General features: G+C 42.6%; 1 protein-coding gene across 14 annotated transcripts in view; it reads left to right on the top strand.

The window, feature by feature from the left end:
* The window catches only part of ARVCF (ARVCF delta catenin family member), a 241239-nt gene that overhangs the window by 141707 nt on the left and 75171 nt on the right, over positions 1–24361 (top strand). For all 14 annotated transcript variants that reach the window (XM_065851815.2, XM_065851818.2, XM_071815902.1 and 11 more), the window contains 2 exons: positions 8851–9009; positions 17869–18476. In XM_065851815.2, the coding sequence (XP_065707887.1) occupies positions 8851–9009; positions 17869–18476 (767 nt within the window). The remainder of the gene's footprint in view (positions 1–8850; positions 9010–17868; positions 18477–24361) is intronic.

Here is a 24361-nt window from a genome sequence, read left to right on the forward strand (position 1 = left end):
TTATTGGAGAAACGGCTTTCTTGGAATGCAGGCTTAAAAATTAATCAGCGATCCATTTGTTCTGTCTCCATCAGGGTTATAAAAGCTTTTTCTTTTTGTGTTGTGGTGGTGTGTTTTGCCACAAAAAGCATTTTTGTTCCCTAGTTCAGATCTACAGGCAGGATTGTGAGTGGGTGAGGAGATTAGTTAAATTTAACACTGATCCGATACGGCTGCTAGGACACCCAAATAATGTTTCAGTCTTGGTCATAATTCAAGGAATGCGGAGATGGTTTACATCTGCCTTGAAGTTAAAAAAGCAATTCCCTAAGGTAGCTTTGTAGCAGCACAAGTAGGCGTGCATGTGCTAGGCTAAAAGTGACAGGCCGAGTCTGGCAGATCTCGGTTTAACGCAGGAGTGATGTCTTTAAGTGGCTGGGGTAGAGTCTGGGACACACAGGCTGCCTAAAGAAACTCGCTGCTGTACTCTGCCAAACTGACGGTTCTTTGTTGTAGATGAAGGACCTAGCTTGTACCTCTGACTCCTATGTACATGTAAGTTTGCGGACTTGATATCTAGTAATACATGCATCAGTTTAAATTATGACCCAAACTCTGTGGGACCCAGAAGCAATGAAAGCTGAGTGCCTGTCTTGCAGAAGGGAATGTACAAATGAGTCATCCCACACCACCCTTAATGCCAGCATTGTAGAAGCAGCAGGTGGAGATGAAGGAAAAAGCTTGCTGGAAAATTGTAATCCATGATGTAACCTCATCCCACTAGAACTCTCCCTAATTTAGCCTTGGTTACTTCATCTAAAAGACTCCAGAGAGGAAGCAAGTCAGATCTGTTCTGGGTTTGGTGAAAGATTAGGCATGCAGATTTGCATTGTGTTTGTCTTTGGGAGGTAGTTTGGCAAATAACCGTGAACTTTCTGTACAAATCTTGGTGAGAAAGTGTCATTTCCTGATCCATTCAGCATGGTTTCCTAGTGGGCAAACTTTCCAGATAAACACTTGCCATGCTGTTGACAGCTAAAAGAAATCGGGCTAGCCCTAACACTCTGTGTGCCATGTTTGTGTCGTTTTATTGCCCTTTGTCATTTTCATATTGAAAATAATGACTGATGCTTGTTTTTTACCTCTTGATCTTGCCGAAGCACTGGGGGAGGAAAAGGACTTGTGATGAGGGGCTGAATGACGAATTGTGATACCCTGTGGTACACCTGGCTTCTGCCACAGAGCTCTTACATCAGGGTTCTGAGTCCTGGATTCATCCCCTACCTTTAATGCTTTCTTGAAGTGCTTGATGCCATTTCCCTGCAGAATCAGCGGCAAGAACTGGATGTGCCCAAGGAGGCGGTTTAGTCTGTGCAAAATCTGAACTGTTCTCTGAAGCTCCTGCTCTTTTTGACTGAAGTGGAAGAATTAAGTTGTTGTGCATTTAGATACCTCTCTAATCTGCCTGCAGATAGATGTTTTTTCCTTGCCTTTCCCCCCTAGCAGCTGTTCAGGTCAGCAGACGGCTCCATCACACTGCAGCAGCGTTACCCTTTGGCAGTACAAAAGCAACTAGTGATTTTGTTCTGAAAATCAATGGGCATGCGTGATTTGCTGAGCATTAACTTCAGTGCCGTGGGACTGATTAATACCTAAGTTTTAAGTATATATTATCACATCTCTTGAAGCTGACTGAGATGTAATGTCCTGACATCTTTGGTTAAGACCCAGTCAATGTGAAAAGCAGGGCAAGGCAATACAGAGCCCTGAGAGCCGTCTTACTCATCAAAGTGACAAATTGCCCTTTCTGATTCAAAGGACCAGCTTGCATGACAGAGCTAAGTAGCTACTGGAGAAAGGGGAGGAGAGCATGGGAAAAATACCCTATTTGTTAAGGCCTTCCGTGTATTTTTTTGTTGTTTGTTGCTCCGAGTTGAAGCTCTCTTGTTTCCCTTGGTCTGAAACAACAGCAGGTTGAGAGGAGCAAAGCCTCTGGGATTCTGCCTCTCCCACTTCTCGTTCTTATAAACTGTTTACAATCTCCTTCAGTTTTCCAGCTTTGTATGGAAAAGTTCAGTGGGTCAGCTTTCCCTTTAGCTTCATCCATCATTCCAGTCAATTAGAAATAGTTGAGGGCCAATTGCCCGGTCTTCCATTAACTGAGACACTTCAGATTGTTTAAAATGGCATAAAAGGCCTCTTTGTTGACCGTTGGGCAAGCGCTGTGGATTTCCCCGTTGACGGGCAGTTACCGCGTGGTTGAACAGAACCCCAGTGTGTCCTGCGGTGCTTGAGGGATGAATATTACCACTGCAGGCCTTGTCTGGGTTTTGATTCCTTCTTCACCTCCGCCTCTGGCTTTCCCTGAAAGGTGTGATGCCTTCAGATGGTGAATTGCCAGGCCTGCTTGCAAAAACAAAGCTGCTTTTTGTGGCTTTTCAAAACTTCTGTAGTTGAGGTGGGTTTTTTTCAGTTGCTGAAATGTTCCTTTTTAACCTTGGTGCTTTAAAAGCTCTTGGCGTTATTTGTTAGTCACTTGTCGTGTGTGTTTCTAAAGGACAAAGGAAGTGTGTAAGTGTTCTGGAAACAGTCGGTGCATTGTGGTGTGTGGCTGAGTTCATGCTGGTACCCCATGCCAGGACAGCCTACTTTCATTTACAGCTAACGTTTTCCTTATGTTCTGAGCTGACCAGCCTTAGGGTAGAGCTTGTGTGAGAGCTCCAACAGAGTGCTGGAAGCTTGTGGTAGGTTGATGTGTTTGGGTTCACTCTGAAGTGAAATGTATCCATTGTATATATACATATACGTATTTATATATATGAAACCCACATTTTTGTTTCACGTGTCATTTAACTCGAGAAGTAGGCTTACTAAGTGGAGATCAGTTTATCTGCAGCAAAGTAGATATTTACGTATTCCCATCTTAAAATGAATGTCTATCTTGCAAACTCTCTTTCCAATGTTATACACTGCCTAGGTTCCCATATGGGCCAGTCTGTGTGCTTGCTGTTCCAGTGCCATTTTGCCCGAATAACACGTCCCCATCGCAGCAGCGTTTCCGCTGGCTGTGAAGAGCTGGGACAGGTGTGGCTGAGCACCTGAGCTTGGTGCTGAAGACCTGGACCTTGCTGCATTTTTTAAACTGGAGGAGTGCAGCATGTGGCGGTCCTCGGAAATAAGGCCTCTGTATTCTCCCAGAAGGTGCAGGCAGCACTGTATGGAAGGGCTTACCTGTTCACCTGTTCCTGAAACATGGTCTAAATCAGTAAGACAGGCTCCTGCACAGCTGCCTCTCAGGTGATCCAGGCCCGGTGGTGTGCACGTGCTGGTTGGCTTGGATTCCAGCTGTTGCACTACTGAGGTGCACAAAAAAACTCTGGACAAATCCAGGGTTAGCACGGCACGGATCTTTGGGCTGTGGTGAAAGAACAGGAGCTGTGACAAGGCAGGAGAGTGTGACAATAATCAGATTGAGAGTCTTCAGCTACTGGGGAGCTCGATCTTTTGTTGGAGAAAGGTCTGCTACAAATACACCAAGTTCTACGAACTCCATCAGTGATTTTTCTTGCTCTTTGCTGTCCCATTGGGATACTAATCTGATGCTCAAACCAGGGACATGACTAGCTCAAGACTTGTTGGATTGATGTGTTCCTGCCTTTTTTCTCTCTTTCTCCTCTGTGTGCTTAAGCAGATCAGGGCTTGAGGACACGACTGGGCTGAAGTGCAGCCCAAAGTTGGAAGGAGACCAGTGAGGCACAATGTTTCCCTGAGACTCAACTCTGACAAAACCCACGTTTGCCTGCTTTGCACTTAAAAATAATCTCATGCTTTGTGGAGATTGAAGTAATTTAAACAAAGAGGGGGAGGAGGAGAGGGTATCCACAGTTAATTCAATTAGCATTGTTGCCCAATGCTATTAATTATGCTCAGACTTGTGTTTCGCAGGAGTTGATGCACTTGAGCGTTGTTTGTGCTGGGGTCAGTTGAGGACAAATATGTCCACTGGTGTAGAATTCAGCCTTTGTGCTTTGCGAAAACCTTCAAATTTGGTATCTGACAGTAGCCTGGAGTAGGCAGTAGCCTGAATAGCCTGCATTGCAAACTGCGGAACAAAGGGTATCTCTGGGAGAATGATGATTCGATGTACATGTTTTCAGTGGTTTTGAAGAGAGGCTGTTTTAGTGGAAGTAATAATCTCCTGCAATTTTATATTATTTCCAGGCTGTGTTAAATTGTTTCATAGGCAGAGAATAAAGAACTTTGTTTACTGTTTTAAAGTAGGATGTCTGATCCTCCTGGGGGAGGTTATTCTTTTATTAAAAAAGATATAAAATAGCTGCTTTGATGGAAACATAACTCTAGGAATTGGAATGGTGATGATTATAGAAGCTGTAGTATTCTAATGCAAAATAAGCCCTAGGAGATATGTGCCCTAAATGGTAAATCACTCTGTTTTTTAACAAAACAAGAATTACTGTTATTTTATGATTCTTGCTTATTTTACAAGGTCTTTAGCTGTTTCATCTGCACTTAACTTTTAGAGGCTGGGGATAAATTGATTGTTGTTTTGCTTTTTAAATAGCTTGGCTTTTTTAAAGCACGCTGGATGTACAAGTGCAAATCGACAGGACAGGATTCATTTGGTACTCAAAAAAGCAGGGAGAAAAGCTGGGGCTTCTGACGCTCTGTGCAATAACTGGATTGGATTCTGTTCTCATAACTTGATGTTGGTTTGTAATTGTCTTGTAAGGAGCCAGAGGTTATTATTTGGAAGGGACCTCATGGGTAATGCTTAGCAACTAGGGGGGATATTGCTTTGGTATGTGTGTGTTTATTGCAAGAGAACTCCTACAGCCATTTTCGAGGGGCTGTGAGATCCCTGAGGCCACCGGCAGACCTCAGTGGCTTTGCCCAGAGACCTAGGACCTCTATTTAAGTTCAGCCCTGAGTCCTCAGCCCATGCCTGGGCTGTACTGGAGGAGAACTGGTCTCAAGCTGAGCTCCAGCCATACCTGTGCCCGGCCATGGACCCCATTGATCCAGACCCCGACCTGCAGACTGCCAGCCTGGCCTCAGAGCTGCCTTGTTGCTGTGGGCCTGCCTGGCTGCCGCTGAACCTTATCCTAACCCTGACCTGTGGATTTGTTTCCCAGGTTGGCCTCGAGCCTCCCTCATCACTGGGATATACTGCCTCTTGGCTGTGTCCTGCTCAGGTGATGTGGCAGTGGCCCAGCCAGCGAGGCCCCTACCCAGACACTCAGGGATCCCCCTCAGCACCACATCTCCCAGGGAACCGCTGGCACTTGCTGTTCCCAGTGACACTATTTGTGTAGTTTGGCTGTTGTGCCTTCAGTGTTGCAAAGGGAGGGTCCCTGGAGGAAGAAGGAGCCAGCCTGCAGGAACCGTCAAGGATCCTGATGCTCTCCCATGGAAATGGACTGGAAAGAAGCTTCCTTTAGACTTGGTCTTCCCAGAAGCTCAGCTGATGGTGGTTGCTGTGGCAGGGCAGATCTCTCTTGTGCAGGGAACACCCTCTTGGTTGGCAGTGTGGGAAGGACCGTGGGGTCTTGGCCAGTGTGGCAGGAGAAGGGGAACCGTCTGCTTGGTGTCGCTTTTAAAGCCTTGCAGCAAGGTAAGCCAGCGTTGTTCCAAACTGGAATTTCCCATCTCTAGCAGGCAGGGAACTACTGATAGGATTATTCATTAGGGGTGTCATGTTCCGTTTCTATCTGGCAACTTGTGTTTTACTTTGAATAATTAGGCTTCCCTGCCAAAAGATTGGAATCTGGGATGCTGAAATGTATTTAGCAAAAGAGCATCCTGAATACTGACTTAAAGCTGCGCACAGAGGAAGGCGGTTGAAAAGTGGTAATGTGTCCCAGTTTCTGCAATTTCTGATGACCTAAAATCCTTAATGATGGAAACTAAAAACAGATACCAAAATCTTTGCATCTTTTCTACATTAGTGTTATCTCGTGACAGCTCCAGGTTAGCTATGTGGAGAAAGTACTGGTTTTGGAGATCAAAGAACCACCTCCTTAAACTAATTCAGGGAAGAGTAAACTGGATGATGTGCTGTCCTCATTGCTCACATGCTGTCCTCTGTAGCTCTTATAATAAGACGGGAAACACCCGAAGATGCAGTCTCGTTAGTTGTCTGTGTTGGAATATCTACCTTGACCTTGGGAAGCTTTAATTCTTTCTGATACTTAGGACAGTCTCTTGCTAACAATAGTTTTCTCTTTCAGGAATGCAGATCTGTACCATATCTCCCTGAATCTTCGTTTTAGAAGCAGCCAGAGGATAAAAACGAGCGCAGTGCTCATTTAAAGTCAATATGCTCTAGTTTGCAATTTGCTCGTGTTTAAGTGCCTAACTTTAAAGGTTTCCTTTGCCCACAGGCAGTCTGAATACAAAGAGAGACTTTTTTTTCCATAAAGAAAAAGTTTTGCAAAAAACTCAAAGAACAAAATATTTATTTCCACCTTCCATCTCCTCGGGTTTGTTATCACGAAGCAGAGTTTACCTCTGACGAATCTTGAGGGGAACGAAGAGATGTAAATACATGCAGTCGCCTCCAGGTGCAGCTGGAAATGGGGATGATGGATGAGGTGTGTGTTTGTACAAACGTGTGTGAGAGGAGTGAGAAGCCCCCACCTTGAAGCAGTTTTGGCAACTGATGCCTTAGAGATGACGGGATGGTTTACATGAACGAGGTGTAATGGAAAAACTCTTCACATGTAACTGGTTTCTTTGCTGGTGGCAAGGTTGCATGAAGATGAACAGAAGTTCTGAGTCTTCACTGCTTTGCAATACTGTGTAAATCTTCCTGTTTAGAGGGAAGCTTTACTGTGGGATGGGGAAAAGGGAATTGCAGTTAGAATATAGTATCTTCAAGAGAAATATGAAGAGATTAACATATTTGTCCCAGGAGCTAGTTTCCCTTCTGAAGCCATGGGAAGACACAACCTGGCATCTGAAGCCATCCATAAAGGCTGCAGTGTATATACTAAGTTATTGGCCTTAGTGATTAAGTACTGTAGACTGGAAGGAGAGCATTTTCTTTAGTATTTCAGAAGCTTCATTCTCATTGATTCTGTAGCCTGAGTTATTGTGTGGTTTCAATGGGAATGGAAGTAGTAGTCCCTGCTTATATCGCCTCTGGTGGTCCAGCCTGTCTTTGAAGGCTGTTCGTGTTGAGTTTTGACTGAGGCTTGTTGTCATGGGCTTGGTTAATACCAGTGCTTACCTGGAAAAGAAAGCAGCAGTCCCAGAATGTCAGAATATAGCTGTAAATAAAGAAAACTGAACAGGGGCATCTCGGTTAGTTTCAAAGCAAATTACAGATCACGAAAGGATTAAATGATGCTTTTCCCTGTGGAGCTTAATGAGACTCAGTACCCTGCTCCTGCTCAGCAGCACAAAGTCCCTCGGAAGAACAACGTCCCTCGGGGCTTACACAAAACATGGCCCTGTAATGGGGGCAATCCAGAGCATTTGAGAAAAATGCGGTTTTTCTAACTAAAATGTTACAGAATAGAATGTTGTAGTTCCCTGGTGGTGGGGCTGCTCACAGGTAGAGAGTATTTAATCCTTTATATAATTAGACTCGGCACCTGCATGACAGCAATTTCAACCCAATCATTTTGTTTTCCTGTGATGTGAAAGGTGCTCTGATTTTGCCCGTGGTGTTTTCTTTAGGGAAAGTGTGTTCACTTTGCAATTTAGGGCCCTGTGTCATTCTGTTCTTTTTTTAAATGAAAAAAGGTGTGTATACATGTGTATATTTGTGCGTGTGTATATATATTCCTTAATAAAAGACGTTCTTTATGTGCCTGTTTGACAAGATGTGCAAATACACGCCCTGCTTTGGCTTTGAGACCTATGTAGCCCATACCTTCGGGGCATATAATGAAATGAACAGTCTGTAACTTCATTCTATGTAGTTGAGGATTCATAATGCTGGGGAAAAGTCTTATTTCTCAGTATGTAAGTCGGTTCTTTATTGGCCACTTGCTGTGAAACTTCTGGATTACATTCATCTACCAAAGGGGAGCTTCTGTGATTTCTGTGCTGAGACACATAATCACATAAGAAAAAGGAGAGGTCAGACGTTGGTGCTGGTGAGAGGCAGAAGCGTTCTCTTTGGGCGCTATTCCTGCAAGAACCAGCCTTTGATCTGCTTTCTTTCTGTTTAGTGTTTCTTTATCTTGTCTGTCTGTTATAAATTTTAAATAAGCTTGTAGCTGGTTAGATGTTGTGGAGTTAGCGAAGGGAAGATGTCAGATGGGTAGCGTTTCACATAATTCAGCTATTAATCTCTAGCTATCAAGTTTTTTAAATTATCATTGCTTTGGACAGTTCGAGAAAGGTGTCAGTTTAATGGTAGGTCTTGAAGTTTTATAGCCTTTTGTAGTCCTGCAACTGAGTGTATTTTATCAAATAGAAATAAACTTTTAATGTTGTGTAAGATTAACCGTTCTGAAAGCCAATGGTCCTATTCACCGCGGAACAGAATGAATGCTTTTACAGACAAAAATTCCATTCCTCCTACGCTGGGCGTTGAAGAGAAAGCTTAAAGCAGGTTTAAATATAAGGTAGTAGTCTGCTAGTCTGTAGTAGTTGCCTATAAATATGAAGGGCTTGATATATGCTTCACATGATTTTCCATTTATTGAGCTGAGCCCAGCCATACCAGCATAGTTGCAGGATGCTTTTTTGAGACAGTAAGTACTTCTTTCTCTGAATGTCTACTTGCAGGTTGTTGGGTAAAACGTGTTTTTCAATCAAGAAACTGCATTCAGTAGAACAGTTTAGAACATGATGGTAGAAGTTGAAAGTTAATTTATTTTCTTTTACCTGCTTCTTTAGGAACAAAGCCCCAGTAACCAGACATCAATAGCAATGATGCAAGAGCCTCAAGAAATGGTGGAAGAGACAGTTACTGTGGAGGAAGACCCAGGCACCCCCACCTCCCATGTCTCTATTGTCACTTCTGAAGATGGAACCACAAGGAGAACTGAAACCAAGGTGAGAGGTTAATAAGCAATGAGGAGGATCACTGAATACCACCCAATCACAAAATAAAACCAGTGGGGAAAAGCCTGAGTGAGGACAGTCGTGCTGTTGGGATCCTCAATGATTTTGAATGTTGTTCGCTAGCAAAGCTGAGTTTTGGGCTTTTCCAGTGTTGTATCCATGTCTAATTTGCTCCCAATCAGCTGTGCTGCTACAGCTGTTCGTGGAGCTGTGAACTGAACAGCAGAAATTACCCAGGTTAACCAAACAAAAAACATTAGACCCCCTTCCCAGGCTGTTTATTCTTTTAACAATCACTTTATTTTACTGATACAGTTCACAGCACTGCCCTGCAAACACATACACTGATATGAGAATTATAACAGATGAGTTCATGGGGCTTGGAGTAAATTTGCATCTGAGGAAAATGTGCTTGGAAATATGTCCTCGAATTAGTTGTAATCTGTAATAACAGTATGCAATTATGTGTTTGTCCTTTAGAACAAGAAATATCCTATTTAAATAACACCATAGCATTTAAATTCTGCAACAATTCAGTGAATGGAATTTTATTCCTGCTGCATGGGGAAAGCTGGGAGTGTTCTCAAGCGACCTGTACCCCAGGTTCTGCTGGATTACAGGTGCTGCATATGTTCTAATTTTCCTCATGTCTTTTTGTTCCCTTGTGTGAGATAATTTTGCAATCTCTGCTGAGAAGATGCTGTGTGTTCCTGGCTTCCTCACATGCATTTGGGTACCACTGGAACACTAATACATGTTGATGTTTGGGTCTTGGAAGTTGAGCTGACATCTTCGTTAGGTTTTGGTCTTCTGAAAGATTAAGGGTGATTCCCTTTTTGAAAACTTCTGAACAGCGCTGACTAAAAAACAAGAAGACTGTCCAACTGCTTTCTGACTAAAAAGGAGTTGAACGGAGGTCACTGCATAAATCAGTGTTTATTTTTACTGGTGTTCCAGAATTGCAGTCCTCTAAGATATCTGTTCAGGACATCAGATCCTCAGGTTGGAGTGAACGAATGTTCATCTCCGGAGGTCAGTGGGCCTGCATGCGCTGCTATAAACTGAGTATCTGGTTTAATATTTGTTGTGATTTGTTAGAAGATAAAAATAACCGACCTATTTTCTCATTGTTGGAAGGAGATGAAGGTCTTAAAATAAAAATAAAACGGACAAAAACCCCTAATTTTTATTAGCTCTTCCAATAATCTTAAGTATTTATCTGTGATTTATGTGAAAGAAATGTTGTTTTCTTTCTAGTGACAGTAACCACAACTGTTATTTACAGGAAGGAAGCGATAAAATTACAGTGGTGATGGACACCTTTTTATATGCACTAATAGCACATGGTTTTAGGAGACTCCAAGTGCAGCTATGCAAGGGAATGAAATGATAGCTACGGCTGTAAAAATAGAGGAGAGGCCATGCAGTGGTCCCTAGATAACGGGACCACATGGAATGAAATAGTTTGTCTGAAATAGTCCCGCCACTGATAAAGCTTCATGTTTGTCATAGCGTAAAAGGTGCGATTTTCTCCTCTGTGTGGCGTACCTGCTATTTTTTTCTGCCTTCCCACAGGAAGGGGCAAGTGGCAGCTCCAAAACAGGCATTGTGTGTGCACATGGGAAAAGAGAATGGGAAACCAGCAAGCCTGGAGCTACTGGTGGGTTTTGGAGAGCGAGGCATTCTCCGCTTTCTCCAGTCCCTCCCAGGCACTGCAGTTGTGCAGGGCAGGGCGTGCAGCTCTTGCTCTTCCTTTGTGTTCTTTCAAATAACACCACTGACTGCAACTTACGTACCATCTGGAAGAGTTTCCTAGTGTTTAATTGCTAAAAAGAGCAGCTCTTAAAAGATTTTAAAAAATCCGGTTGTTGAGAAAAATGATCCTGAAATGTGCAAACGCAGATGGGCTTGGCTGAGCCCTGGTGGTCAGAAGAGCTGCTGTGACTTTACCGAGGTTGTTGTCTCCAAAACGGTTTTGTTTTGACTCTTCCTTGCTGGGAGAATGTGGTGTAGATTTAACAGCTCAAAGATGTGAATATTAGGTCAGATTTCTTAAAATTTTTTTAGTTGTGTCGTTCTTCAGCTTGCTTTTTGTTTTGATAAGGAATGTGAAAATGAAAACTGTTGTCACTGGGGTTTTGTAGCCTCAGTTAAGTGTCCTGCAGTTAATTGGCATCGACTTACTATCACTTCTAATAGGTATCATCACAGTGCTTTTATAGGTCGTATTATTACATGTGAGAGCCTTACAGAGAAAATGAAGTTTCCTGGTACCTCTGTGCAGTGGACAAATTGCGACCTTGCAGCTCAGATGAGGACGGCAAAGGAAATAAAGGATTTCTGTGGGACGAGAGGTGCGAACGCGTCTGCTGGGCACGGGGTGCAGCGGTGGGGTCCCTGCTGACAGAAACTGCTGCTCCGTGTCTCTGCCTCTTCCCTCCCAGATTAAGAATAAATAAACCTGACAGAAAACCCCCACGAATATGGGTGTGCATTTAGTGTGCAGGTATCCTTGTAAACGAGCTGCATTTCCTGTGGTGGGACCCTCACATCTATTTTCAGTAATATCTAATCTGTTACTTAAATAAGGGTAATGTTTGAAGTTGAGATAGTCACACTGTGTTCATTAAATGTTAGGGGGGTTAGGTTTGTATTTAGCTGCTTTTTTTTTCCGTCATCTGTTAAATCAAGGTAGTGAGGACAACATACAAATAAACGTTTTTATGTTCTACCTTGCTGTAAGCTTATGTGAGGAAGGGTTTAGAACGTATTTTCCTTACCTCTGTAACTAGAAGTCTCTGTGGGCAGTGCCAGGCTCGATCTCCAGCTATTTGTCCTGCAAAGGAAGTGGCGGCACAAGATGCTTCCTCTGACAAAGTAAATAAAGAAGGTCATGTTTTTTTAAAACCCAGAGAGGTTTTCCAAATGTACACTTGCCTTGGTGGATAGCTTGTGTGGGAATTACTCAACCTAGTTATTTAGTATGTATTTTTGGATCTTTATAATTGTTGTTTATTTTAGTTAAATTTTATGATCTTTACTTTGCTGGAGAGTGGTGTGCGTGAAATTCCTCCTCTTGAAACTGAGCATAACAAAGGCTGTAAATGGGAATGCTCCTGTATGCTGCTGTTCCTTTATTTATTTTTACCCGTTGTTGTTTCAAAACCGAAATGTACAGAGGTTATTCTCCTCAATAGCATATTAACTAAACAGCTTTAGTCCAGAAACATTGAGGGTTCTCTACGCTTTTCCTCACGCCTTTGAAAAGCTGCCTGTAGCAGTGAAGCAGGAAGAAGGCATAATAGAATTTAATATTTTACATATTTTAAATAGAGAACATCTGCCTCTACAAAATGAGATATCTCTGAGTAATTTTCCCCAAACTGTTATTGTCTTAGTACTATACTAAGTCCCTACATAACATTCACTGCACAAAAGATGTAGCGGATAATACTTCATTTCAACTTCATAATCTCTCTGGAAGCCGAACAGCCCTCGTGCTGAAGCGGTGAATGTCACCTTGGGGAGCAGACTGTCACTTCTCGCCTGGCGGCTGAACGCTGCCGCCACGAAAGGGGCTCGAGAGAACCCAGTAAAGCAAATGAGATGTGCGTGTGCTTGTGTTAATGTTTGCTTTTTTTCTTTCTCCAGGCACCTTTAATTTCTATCTTTGAAATGCAAAAAGACTGGAGAGATGTAGGCACCCTTATTCTTTGAAAATGATGTTTTCCAATAACACACTGTGCTATCAATCTCTATACAGATTTGTTCGTTTCTAGTTCCTCCATTTGCCTTGTGCTTTCTAATACTCAGCTAGGCCACATCTTTCCTGACAGTGATGAAATGTTGCTCGCTCTTCTAACACCGACCATGGAAAAGGGCTTGTGACCAAAACTCTTTGGTTGTGGCCGTGCTGGGTACCCTGGGATGTTCTTCCAAACTTAGCAGAAAATTTGGGGTATTAGGTAATGTAACAAGAATGGATTTCAACCAAAGTTGAGGAACCTTTGAAAAGGTGAAACTTTAAGCTTAAAATTGAAGGGGAGGAATTTGAGCTGTTGTTTTGAAAACCTACAGGGCGAGTTCTTACACAGCATTTAATAGAAAGGTGATAGCTTCAGCCTGCTTGGGCTGATGAGTTTGTACAGCCCGTAGCTCAAAAATAAGCTCTCAGAAATGCCAGAATGCTCTCATCCTCACGTACGCCTTCCCATCTGGTTTTTGTTTTATGACATAGTTTCAACAAAATTTTTAGCCCTGTCAGCTTCCATAGTGTACTTAATTTATGAAAAAGGGACAAAACAAAACCAACCTCAGTAACAAAATGGAAGGCACCACTGTAGGTGCTGGTTGGAGGGCTGTGTTTGCCCATGGTAACCCACTTCAGCTGGAATCTCAGTGCTGTCTTCTCTGGGTGCTGTGTGCTTGGAGGGATCTGCTTGTACCATCTGCACAAGCCGCCAGCAAGTTTGGTCTTCAGATCCTTTTGTGTTTATTCTCGTATCCTTCGAGACAAATAGAAGGATGAGGGGCAGAAAAATACAGAAGCCGCTCCATGTGTGGGAATATTTCTGTTGTGTTGTGTTGGTAAATGTATTTCCAGACACAGAATTAGCAAAGACATTATCATGGGGCCTGTAGGGGAATTATTTAACAGAATAATTACTCTCTGGCAGGGAGAACAATGGTAAGGTCAGTAAACCTGAAATACAGTTATATTCTGGGATGGAGGAACAGCAGTGAAAGCACCAACTTGCAGTCTCATAGGATTTTGGTTGCAAAGGGCCTGAATAACCTGGTATATTGGTACTTTGTATTGTTTTGCTGTGGTTGAAGCCTTGATATAGTTTACAGGGGATAGAGAATTGCGCATACGTTTAAAGTGTACTCAGACAACCTCTTCATAAGAGAGTAATGGGAAAATTTCTTCTCATGCTCTGAGACTGTATCATTGAAACAATTGAACACCTTTGATTTGTAACTGGGCTAAAACCCCTCTTTGAGCAGGTTTTCTTCAGAGATGGGAAGTGAACAGAGGAAGTCAAATTCCACTTTCTCAAAGTAGCAGGTATCTCCAGGTTTTTCATTAGAGCGTATCTGCAGCGAGGAGTACATGCTAATAAATCTTTCTGAGATTGGGTGCATCTGGAGGATCAGGTGTCTCCTAGATAAGATGTACTGGGACTCCCATTTGGAAGAGCTTTGTTCTCTCTGGCTACTGCAGCAGCATTAAGGAAACCACAAAAACGTTGGGAGAGAAGATTACTGTGCTGTCAGACTGCTCGACACTGCCTGTGTTCTTATAAGAACTATAAATGAAAGATGCCCTTTAGCTGGATTTCCTGAAATAAAGACCTTTGGTTTGTGGGTTTGTTGTGGTTTCTGGTGGTTTGTTTTTATTGCTTGGAAACCTAATAAATGGATCTTCCTCTGTATGCTGGCTAATTGCTTCCAAAATGGTTCTCTTTATTGTCCTGTAGGCAACAAAGTCTGCATGTGATAAATCTTCTGTCTTGGTGTCTACTACTGACAAATGAGGTATGAATGCAAATACGCCCCCTCTTCCAAAATGTAAAGAGACTCGGTTTGATTGCCCCGCCGTAACACCTTTAGCGTTATTGAATGCTTTTATGCTATGAGAAACGTGTACTTTAATGCTTGAGAGAAACCTTCCTTTTTATGTATGTGACAAGGGAGTTTTGATTGTCCTGGTTCTTTCCACTCGTTAATAGGGGCAGCATTCAGAAAACGGTAGAAATGAAGCTGTGCTGACATTGTAAACTTGTTCTCACATGTGCTGGCTGGCGCTAAGTGGTTTTTTTCATTAGCCACAGCCACTGCAACCTTGTCTGTGCCAGTCTGGAAGACAGGAAAATAAGGCAAATTGGGGAAAAAATACAAATTAATCTCCTGCATTCTGTGCTGGTCATATGAAAAAAACCATATCTGTAAATACTCTTTAAGAGTATTAGAGCATGGTGGTGGAGAATTCATTAAGCGTAACTGGTAGGTCACAAATTGTCTAGGAATTGATTGTCGAAGTGTTCTGAGATTCTGCTTTGGGTTTTTTGTGTACATGTACTGAATATTGGTAGGCAGTTGTCCTTGCCATAACATTTGAGGTTGTGTTACCTCATCCTGTTTGACAATAACAATGATTCTCCAAAAAAAGAAATAGTCAAAGTAGAGCCAGAGCCCAGCGCTGGGTGCGGACGCAGCGGCGAGGCCTCCGCTGCTCAGAGCTGCTGCCTTCTCTCGTGCTGTTGCTGCAGCCAGACCTGCTGTGTTACGTAACTCGCATCGTCTGAGCCTGACAATTGCACGGATGGCAATATGTCTGGAAAAGCAAAACTCGGAATTAGATTTACAATATCCAGCTCCAGTTGAGCAGCACTGAAAGCACTTTGTGAGATGATGCGAGTGCTCGTCTTGGCATCTAGAAAGCCGCCTCTTTGTTCCTTGCCGGGCACGAGTATCAATTTCTGATTCATCACATGGTTGGAACGCCACCTTCTTGTTATTCCCGTTGCTGGTTCCCAAGTTCAAGAACGCAGAGGCGCAGTGTCCGGTTTTGTCGTTGCTTTGCAAAACCCGCCTGTTTCAGGCCTGAGAAATGTTGCTTTTTCTACTCTTAGAAAATGACTTATGAACATATTACTTTGAATAAAACTTTTGTTTCAGGCTTCAGTAGGAGAACACTGAGCTGTGTTGCTTTGTGTGTATCCAGTTTACAAAGAGCTACTGTAAGCTACGCCAGCTCTTTCTGCTCACTAAATGCTGTCTGGTTTTATAAATGCCATGACAGCAATCATTTGCTGAGTGGGAAGCAGAAGTATTGTGCACAGGTAATAAACAACTGCTGTTGGATTCTGTGTCATGAAATAAATGTTTAGTTTCTGGTTCTTTTCATTATTAAAATGTGTGCTTTTTAAAAAAAAATGAAAAACAGGCGGCACGGAAGCTCGCATCTTTCCCAAAGTTTACTTGCGAAAGAAATCTCTTTGGGTTGAAGAGGAAAATTCTTTCAACTCTAACCCAAATTAGATACTACGGTCGTGTTGGTACCTGGCTAAACTTTATTCAGCATCATGATGCTGTTTTATTATGCTTTTGGTGGAGAGACATTTGCGCTGCTTTCCGTCTTGGAGGATTTCATTAGTTCATTACGCTGAAGTATCATTTGCTCACAGATGTCTCTGGGAAGAGAAATGCTGTTTGGGTGAATTTTCCCTGTTTGGGGTTTCTGTGTGAAAACATCTGGCTGGAGGACATGTCTGGAGCTACTTCAAGATACATACTCTAATTATTTTGTTTTAGCAGCAGCTTGGTTAAGCTGGTGCCAATCTAAATGTTTAAATCAGAGGCTATAGGTCAAAATGTGGACTTCAGAGCCACAGGAATACACATTATAATTACTGTTTCTCTTGATGTACGCATTTCATTCTGTGGCTTACATGAAGAAAAATCATTTACTGATGCTTATTTACCTTTATAACACTTTAGAAACGCAAAATATCTCTTCACAATTTTGTGTTCCTCCCTGTGTGCAATGCTCTCTGGTGGATTGATTCTCCCTCTCATATTTGTGGGTGTGTTGTTTGTGGCTTGGTTGGGGTTTTTTATAACACAAGGCTGAAAGTCAGAATTTAGTAGGGTTAGGCTAACTTTTATAGGTTAAAATAACTTTATTAGGGTTAGGATAACCAAGGATATATTGACTTCTGCTGGACTTTGTGTTCTCCCCAAAACAGCTTTTGCTGGTCGCTCTGGCAGACAATACAGAAGTCGATAGACCCCAGATACCAACCAAAACAGAAGGTCCTTTGCGAGTTTGTGAATAGTAGTCGCTTTTGTCTGACACTGTCTTACGCAGATTGCCAGGCCTTTCACATGGAGACAGAATGTTCTTGGAGACTCTTGAGGAGTCTTTGTTTTTCCCCTTTAGCAAAAATCCCTGAATATAAGTGTCCTCTGGACACTTAAAATTACTAGTTTTGGTCAGTTATGTGAAATACTCTGTGTTGGAATTATGTGTGATTTATAGGAAGAAAAGATAAAGTTGTGTTCGTGTACAGATATTTTTTCAATGTTTTAAACAATGTTGTCTAGCCCAGTATGTTTAGGGTAGTTGCAGCTGTAAAGGATGTGTGGCATTGATGTTCGTTATTGCCAAACAATGTCACCAAAATAATGGAATGACACCTGTTGGGCTTGTACAGTGGCAGTTTGAATGTAGGCGTGTATCTTAGAGGAGAGTAGTTGTTGTGCTGTCTAAAAGCCCGAAACTTTTCTGTTTGAGATCATGGTTTCCTCAATATTACTGCCAAACTTGAGCGCCATCACTTTACACAGTGGTACAGATCAGATGGGAACATCTGACTGTATTTCCGTTGAACTAGAGAATGTGATGTTTTATTTGTGCTAATCATGGGAGGACAGACTGTGGCTCTTCAACATCACAAAGTCTGCTCTAGGAAAGGTGCCTCCTGAAAGCGTTTAGGGCAAATTTGAGCTGGGGTAATGACTTTGTACAGCTTCCTCGCGCTGTTGCATGGCTGCAGTGGTTTTTGATTGGTAGTAAGAGCCCCAGAGTTTTTGTTTGGTAGTAAGAGCCCCAGAGTGCACTTGACTCTGGCTCTGTGACCTGTCTTTTCAACTTTTTATAGAAATAATTTTCTACTACTATATCCTAAACCTGATAGGTGAACTCATGAGTACACCAGTGCTTCTACTCAGCAGGCACGTCACTGTAGTATGCTTTGTGATGCCCTCTCCCCATTTCACTATTTTAGCTCCCTATATCGTGCAGCAAGGAGAAAATTAACACATTCATTTACTGCTTCCTTACAGGTGACCAAAATGGTCAAAACAGTCACGACCAGAACAGTGCGGCAGGTGCCCCTTGGGCCTGACGGCCTGCCGACGATGGACGGCTCGTCCCCCATGGGCAGCTACACAGACTCCATAGACAGGAGGTACATGAAGAATGGGGAGCGGTACATCACACCTCAAGCATCATCCACCTTAACCAGATCTTACAACAACTACAATGATTCTTACCCCGAAAGCCACGAAGGCCAGTATCGCCCTTATATCAGTCACGATGGTTACGGTGATCTATCTGATAACTACGGCAGCTTGTCTCGTGGCGTCAACTACCGTCCTCGCTACGCCTACGTGCCAGGAAGCAATTACAGGCCAGATGATGGTAGCTTCACTTTGCCGGGCAGAAGGGATAACTACGGTCCCGTTGCCCAGCCTCAGGTGCCCGTAGGCAGCAACGTTGACTTGAACCGCTCCCAGCCAGAACGGTTCCAGCCTGAGCCCTATGGACTGGAAGATGATAACCGCAGCCTTGGAGTAGACGATGAAGGGTATGAACTGGATCCTGATTACTCGACTGTGAATCGGAGGACATCTGCAGGTGTGCCAGAGAGAGGAAGACCTCACAAAGGAAGGTAAAACCCACTTGTTTTTTACAATGCTAATCTGCAGCTGTTTTGCTTATGTGAACTCTTAATGATCTAGTAAGTTGTGGAATTACTTGACAGAAAAACAGGTGGAAGCCATCAGTTCATTAGCATGTAAATGACTGCAAAACTCATGGGAAATACAGAAGGGAGTGATGATGGTAGTGCTCAAGAACCTTTCACTGTGTTTCTGGGCTGCTTAGTTTAGGTTGAATATAGAAAGAAAGAGATGATCTCGTAGAAGAGGGCTAAGTTATTTTTTTCCTTTTCCTAAAAGAGAGTTGTGACTGCATGGTGTTGTCCCAGAGCCATCCCCCGCTAGCAAGGTGAAAAGAGGGATTTGTAATCTGTGGGACTTCTGACAGGTCTGGTTATGTGCACATCTGCCAGGCCCAGATTCGGAACAGCTGGCGGGGGCTGCAGGTGAGCTGATGGCTGGTGGAGAAGGGCGCCCTGGCTGGGGAGGTGTTTGACAGCATCAGCTCCTGGTCCTGTGCTGACCGCACACCCACAGCTGCCTGACCACATTGTGCTGAACCTCACTGGAGATCTTCCGGTGGCATCTTTCATCTTGCAAGCTCACCAACAAGTGGAGCCACGTCAGCGTGTTATGGGGCTAAAGGGAATAACTACAGCCAGATTAAAATCTGATCAATGTATCAAACTTTAATTGGTGCTCTCCTGCATCTGAACAAGTTTACAGTTGTTGTTTTAAAAGCAGGCAACGGTGCTTTTAAAATTTTTATTAAAATTTTTTCAAACTCTATGCACAATGAATAATTAAATGTCTTCTTAGAACCTACCTATTTGCATTTTTTAAGTTTGTTGTTGTTGGGTGTTGGTTTTTTTTAAACATCCCTTTGATTTATTGTTTCTTGCAGTTTGGAAAGGACCGATTCACAGTTTTTGTTTTGCATTTCTTTTGTTGTGAGTTTTTTCCGTATTTAATATGATCAAGAGGCTTTGACAAGTAATTAGCCTGAGTGTGGCAGCAAACCTGAGCTGGTGAGAACATAAGAAGATTGTATGAGGGCCTCTTCATAAATAGTTACTTGTTGACATTTCAAAGAAATACTTGAACAATTCAATAAATGTACATCTCAGATATGCTACTGATCTGCAAGAAACTAAAGACGACAAATAGTGCTTTGTACTAGGTGAGGGTAATTACTACTTGATTATTCATCTCTAGCATTTTTAAAACAAGTTACTCATTGTGAAAATTATTGAATGAATGTGATAAATTGCTGGCACTTTTGATTTCCGAAGAGGTGTGTGTGTAGAGTAGGTATAATGTTATAACAACACTTTGAATGTAACACCTGTGACACCAGCTGGGGTTCAGCACTGGCTTCCAGCTTGGGCATCTTCATCACGTCACAAACGGAATTCTTCTGTTGCTAACTCACTGTGGAAACTGAAGTTATTCTCTCATTTTCTTCCCAGTAAGTGCTGCCCCTTTGTTAATAGTTGAAAGGATCCTTGCTGTTGGTTCCTGGTTTTGATGCTGTTCTGAGGGCACCGAACGCGGGTTTCTCACCTGACCTGTGGTGTGAGTCTCAGCCCGTCTGATCCCAGCCCAGGGACTGCAGCGCAGTTTGTCCTTCCCGTCCCTTGCCTGCTCCGTTTGATCACAGAGACAAATATCTGTTGTGCTCTCCTTCTGTCATCACCAGCCTCTTTTTAAGCTACTTGTATTTCATTTTAAATTGGGGAAAAATGTGCCTCCTCACAAACATCCATAAATCCAGATCAGTGCACAAAGGCAAAAATTCCTTCTGTTGGCCCTTCAGTGCTTGTGGCTGGGTTTGTGTCTTGTTTTCTTGTATGCTGAGTCTCTGCTGTAAGATGTATTATTTTCTGCAAGAAGAATACCTGGTATTTAATGTGCTTTTCCTCAGCATCTGCTCTGGTTTGGTTTAAGGCAGATTGCTTAATAAATTGGGGTGAAAGGCATTTGGAGTATATAATACTGATTTAACATTACTCAAATTTACTTGTGAAGATATTTACACATCTGTAGTTGGTTTTCTGCCCTTTTTTCTTCATTTGGTAGGTTGCTTTATTAAATTTGGAGGGTTTTTTACTATAGTCTTTAAAAATACATAGTCTTTAAAAATACATAGTCTTATGGTGTTCCTAGATGTTTTATATGCCGTCTTTTTTGAAGAAGAAGCAGGAAGTAATGAATATTTTTCATTCACAAAAAACATCCCTACTATTATTTGAAATTTTTTTTTAATCGATAAATTGAAGTTAACACAAATGAGCAGGAAAAAAATGGCAAGTCACAATGCATCTTATTTTTTTAAATGATCTTCTGTTCAACTTCTTATTTCTTGCCTCTGGGCTAATTTCTTCCTAGAATGAACCACTCTGCACTTGCATGAGCATTCATGGCACTTCTTTTTTCCCTAAAAACTCTGGACCAGCTCTCGCCAGTTTTACTATTCCAGACTAGACAGGATATGAGTTTTTAGTATTGACTAAATCAACAACAAAGCAGTTTTCTGCTGTTAAATTTCCTATAGCAGAAGCCTGATCTGTGAGGCTGGGACTGTATTTTGTAGTCACTTCATACTCCGACTTATTACCAGGAAACAAGCCAGATTTTAGATGAAATAACTGTAACACTAGGTCTCTATTGCTTCTGTGATGTATAGGCAGTGCAAGAATATGGATATCACATACATTTAGTCACATTCTGCTTCAGGTGTCTTTTTGCAGTCTCGAATATAAAGGCTTACAGTTTTAGATAGACTTGCAGTCAGCACTGGCCGAACATCCCCTGTTTCAAGGGTGGTCTCAGCAGCCCCTGTGCTGGTGGCCTCGGGGCTGGGCCGGTACTTGTTGCTGGACATTGGCCTCTCTGCTTCAATCATAGAATCGCTTTGGTTGACCGAGCATTAATGTAATACCAGGATGTTACAGCGTTGGGATGTTGTCCAGTTTGGGGCAGGAGCTTATGGACCTGCCTGGGCAGAATGGGATGAAGCAAAACCCTTTTTCTTTCTTTCCCCCAAGATTCCTCCATAGAGTGAATGTGATCCGAGTTGGAGGATCATCTGGTAGCAGAAGACTGACATGTGGCTGAGGTTGGTGTGGCAGGTGGTAATGAGTGTCAGCTCATCCATTACCAGCTTGTAGGGAGTTCCAGTCAAGGGGATTTCGGTGTTTTAACCATGCGGCCCATAACTCAGACTTGTCTCACCACAAAATTGACTCTAGTTTTGAATCCTCTTGTGTGTCCTCCTCTTGGGAACAGAGGCTGGCGAAAGCAGGACCTCATTCTGCAAAGATTTCCTCTTCAATATTTGGCACGAAGTTCCCTACTGAATTCCCAAGCCTTTCTGGTCTTTTATCCTGAGCAGACACCAGCTGCAAACTGTGATGAATGTAACAGTTGTCTAAACTGTTGAGGATTTAACGTGTAAATCCTTCACCTGTTTACTCAAATCTGCCTGTGTTGAAGCCACAAGGAAGATGATAAATCCACAAGCTTTCTCCCAGTTTTTATCTGTGTTAGAATGTGTTTTGATCAATTCCCTGAGACAGGTGATTAGTGAGACCCACAGCATCCTGAAAACTCGGCTGCCTTGCTGTAAACAGATGGAAGGCAAGATGCTTGTACTCAGCAACTCTGGCCAACTACCAGGTCTCTTCAGTCCCGAGGCAAAGAGCTCCTGGCCTCCTGAGCACAAACGGCTTCATCTGCTGAAGCTCTTGCTAGTCCTGCATGGGACTGTGTGAAAATGCCAACGGTTGTTACAGGTCACTCACCAGTGTCGTTATGGGTCGGGGTGTGTTTCCTCGAGGATGCTTTGCTGCTGTGGGGATGGGGTCAGCACCGTGTGCTGTGGTCGCCGCTGCCCTCCCCACCACCCGCAGCACTGGGAACGGAGCCTCTTCCCTGCACCGGGAAACAGCATCTTCCTGTGTCCTCTTCTAGCTCCGTGTCCTGGGGATTTCATCAAAGCAAGAGTCGTTACACCCAAAAGAGAGCCAATAGGCTTTATCAGTAGATTTGTATCAGAATGATGGAAGAAAAAACCTTTATGTTAAAAGAAAGAAAAAAAACCCAAAAAACAACTTACCCAACCAATGGACAACAGCAACCAAAAATCTCATTCTAATAAGTAGCAAGTTGGGATATGATCTTTTTTTCTGATTTTTTCAAAATGACTGATTGTTCACTCAAGTATTCACATTCCTATTTAACGAGTGACAGTATTTTAAAAGTTAGCATTGTTGGTGTAAGAGTTATGTGGTCCTTTCTCGTGTCATGACAGTGTTGCAGTTTAATGTCCTAACTGAAGTCTTATTTTGGGCAAATGTAATGAAACCAAGGAGCTTTGTGTGACACAGGGGAGAGAATACAGCACGAGGAAGATGGGCCCGTCCGTGTGGTTCTGTTTGGACAGCTTCATGGAAATAATGCAAACAAACTGCATCCCAGGACAATAATTATCTTTGTGTATTTGCATGGATCAGAAGACGAGAGAAGCTTAATTGTGCAGGTGTAATTGGGGTGGTGTGCGGTTGTCTTGTGGGCAGCTCACAGGAGTGAGACGTGCTGAATTGCGAGTTACCAAGTCAAGCAAGCAACAGCTGTGCAGAGGGCAATTATTAAAATTAATCTTCTGCTTATTTTCTTTTATGAAGTCAATGAGAATTTAACATGAGGATGAGTTTGAGAAATGAGTTTCTGTTGTAGGTATAATGCTGGTTGTCCCAAATTTGCATATGTGAAAAACAGAATTTTGTTTGAGGAATAGTTAAGGAGGTTTGGTTTTGCTTCTGCTGTGTGTATATGCACTAAAGTAAATCTTTTCAGTGTTGTTACTTTCTTCCTGGAATGATGGAAAACAGCTTTGTTCTGTATCAGAAAATACAACGGCTGTCCAGACACTATAAATTACTGTGTAGAGCAAGTACCGAATTATACATACACAAATAACTGCATCAATAAAAGGACTTCTTCAGATTCATTCTGAGTTTTGGATGCTGGCCCATTTTTATCCTTTCATTCAGCAATTAGAGCAACTTAGAGTCAGTAGAGGTGCTTTTAACATTAAAAATGTTAATTGTACAAGACCAAGTTCAGCCTCCACCTCCAGTTGTTCTTCTCCCCGGAGTCTGGTTTAATTAGCAGTCCCTTTAGGATAACAGCAAGCTCCATGTTCTTCTTTCTGAGTTCTAATGGTCTGTACTTTCTTCAGCCTGACATAAGAAATCATCCATCGGTTCTTAAAATGAAAGTTTTCAACAATCATTTTGTAGCAATTAAAACTACTTGCTTGACTGAGATAACTACAGTACTGAGATAGGAGCTCATCTGGCCAGGAAAAAAAACAGACAAAAAGCTGCAATTGTTTAAAAAAAATAATAATAAAACATCTATTAAGAGTAGTATTAGAGAGAAGGCAGGATGACGAAGAAAATCTTCTAGACTTGAGGTTTGAAACAACAGGATTAATTGGAATTTTGATTCAGCTCCCCAGTGTGTCAGCCCAGCTCTTCATCCTTCTCAGCCAGGTTAGCGAGCTGGTGTGAGCCCAGGAGAGGAGAGACCGTAAAACTGGAGGTGTGCGTGGCAGTTTGTAACTGTTCGGTACAAGTCGCTTTATTGCCCTGTGGGCTTATTCATATATAAAATGGAAGAATTTGTGACCGGCGGGTCACTGCGCACAAGCTGCAGGTTTCCTTTGCACTCATAAGGGCTCGGGTGTTACCTCCCGGGTGGCTGCACCGCCCTGCACTGAAGCGCATTGCCGAGGATGAAAGGTGTCACTTTGAATAAAGGATGATGAAGTCTATCAGTGGATCTCAAAAACAAATTTTGAAGTTGGCAATGCCTTTCCTTAAAAATCTCT

This window comes from Patagioenas fasciata, chromosome 17, assembly GCF_037038585.1.
Source record: "Patagioenas fasciata isolate bPatFas1 chromosome 17, bPatFas1.hap1, whole genome shotgun sequence".
Taxonomy (NCBI): Eukaryota; Metazoa; Chordata; class Aves; order Columbiformes; family Columbidae; genus Patagioenas; species Patagioenas fasciata.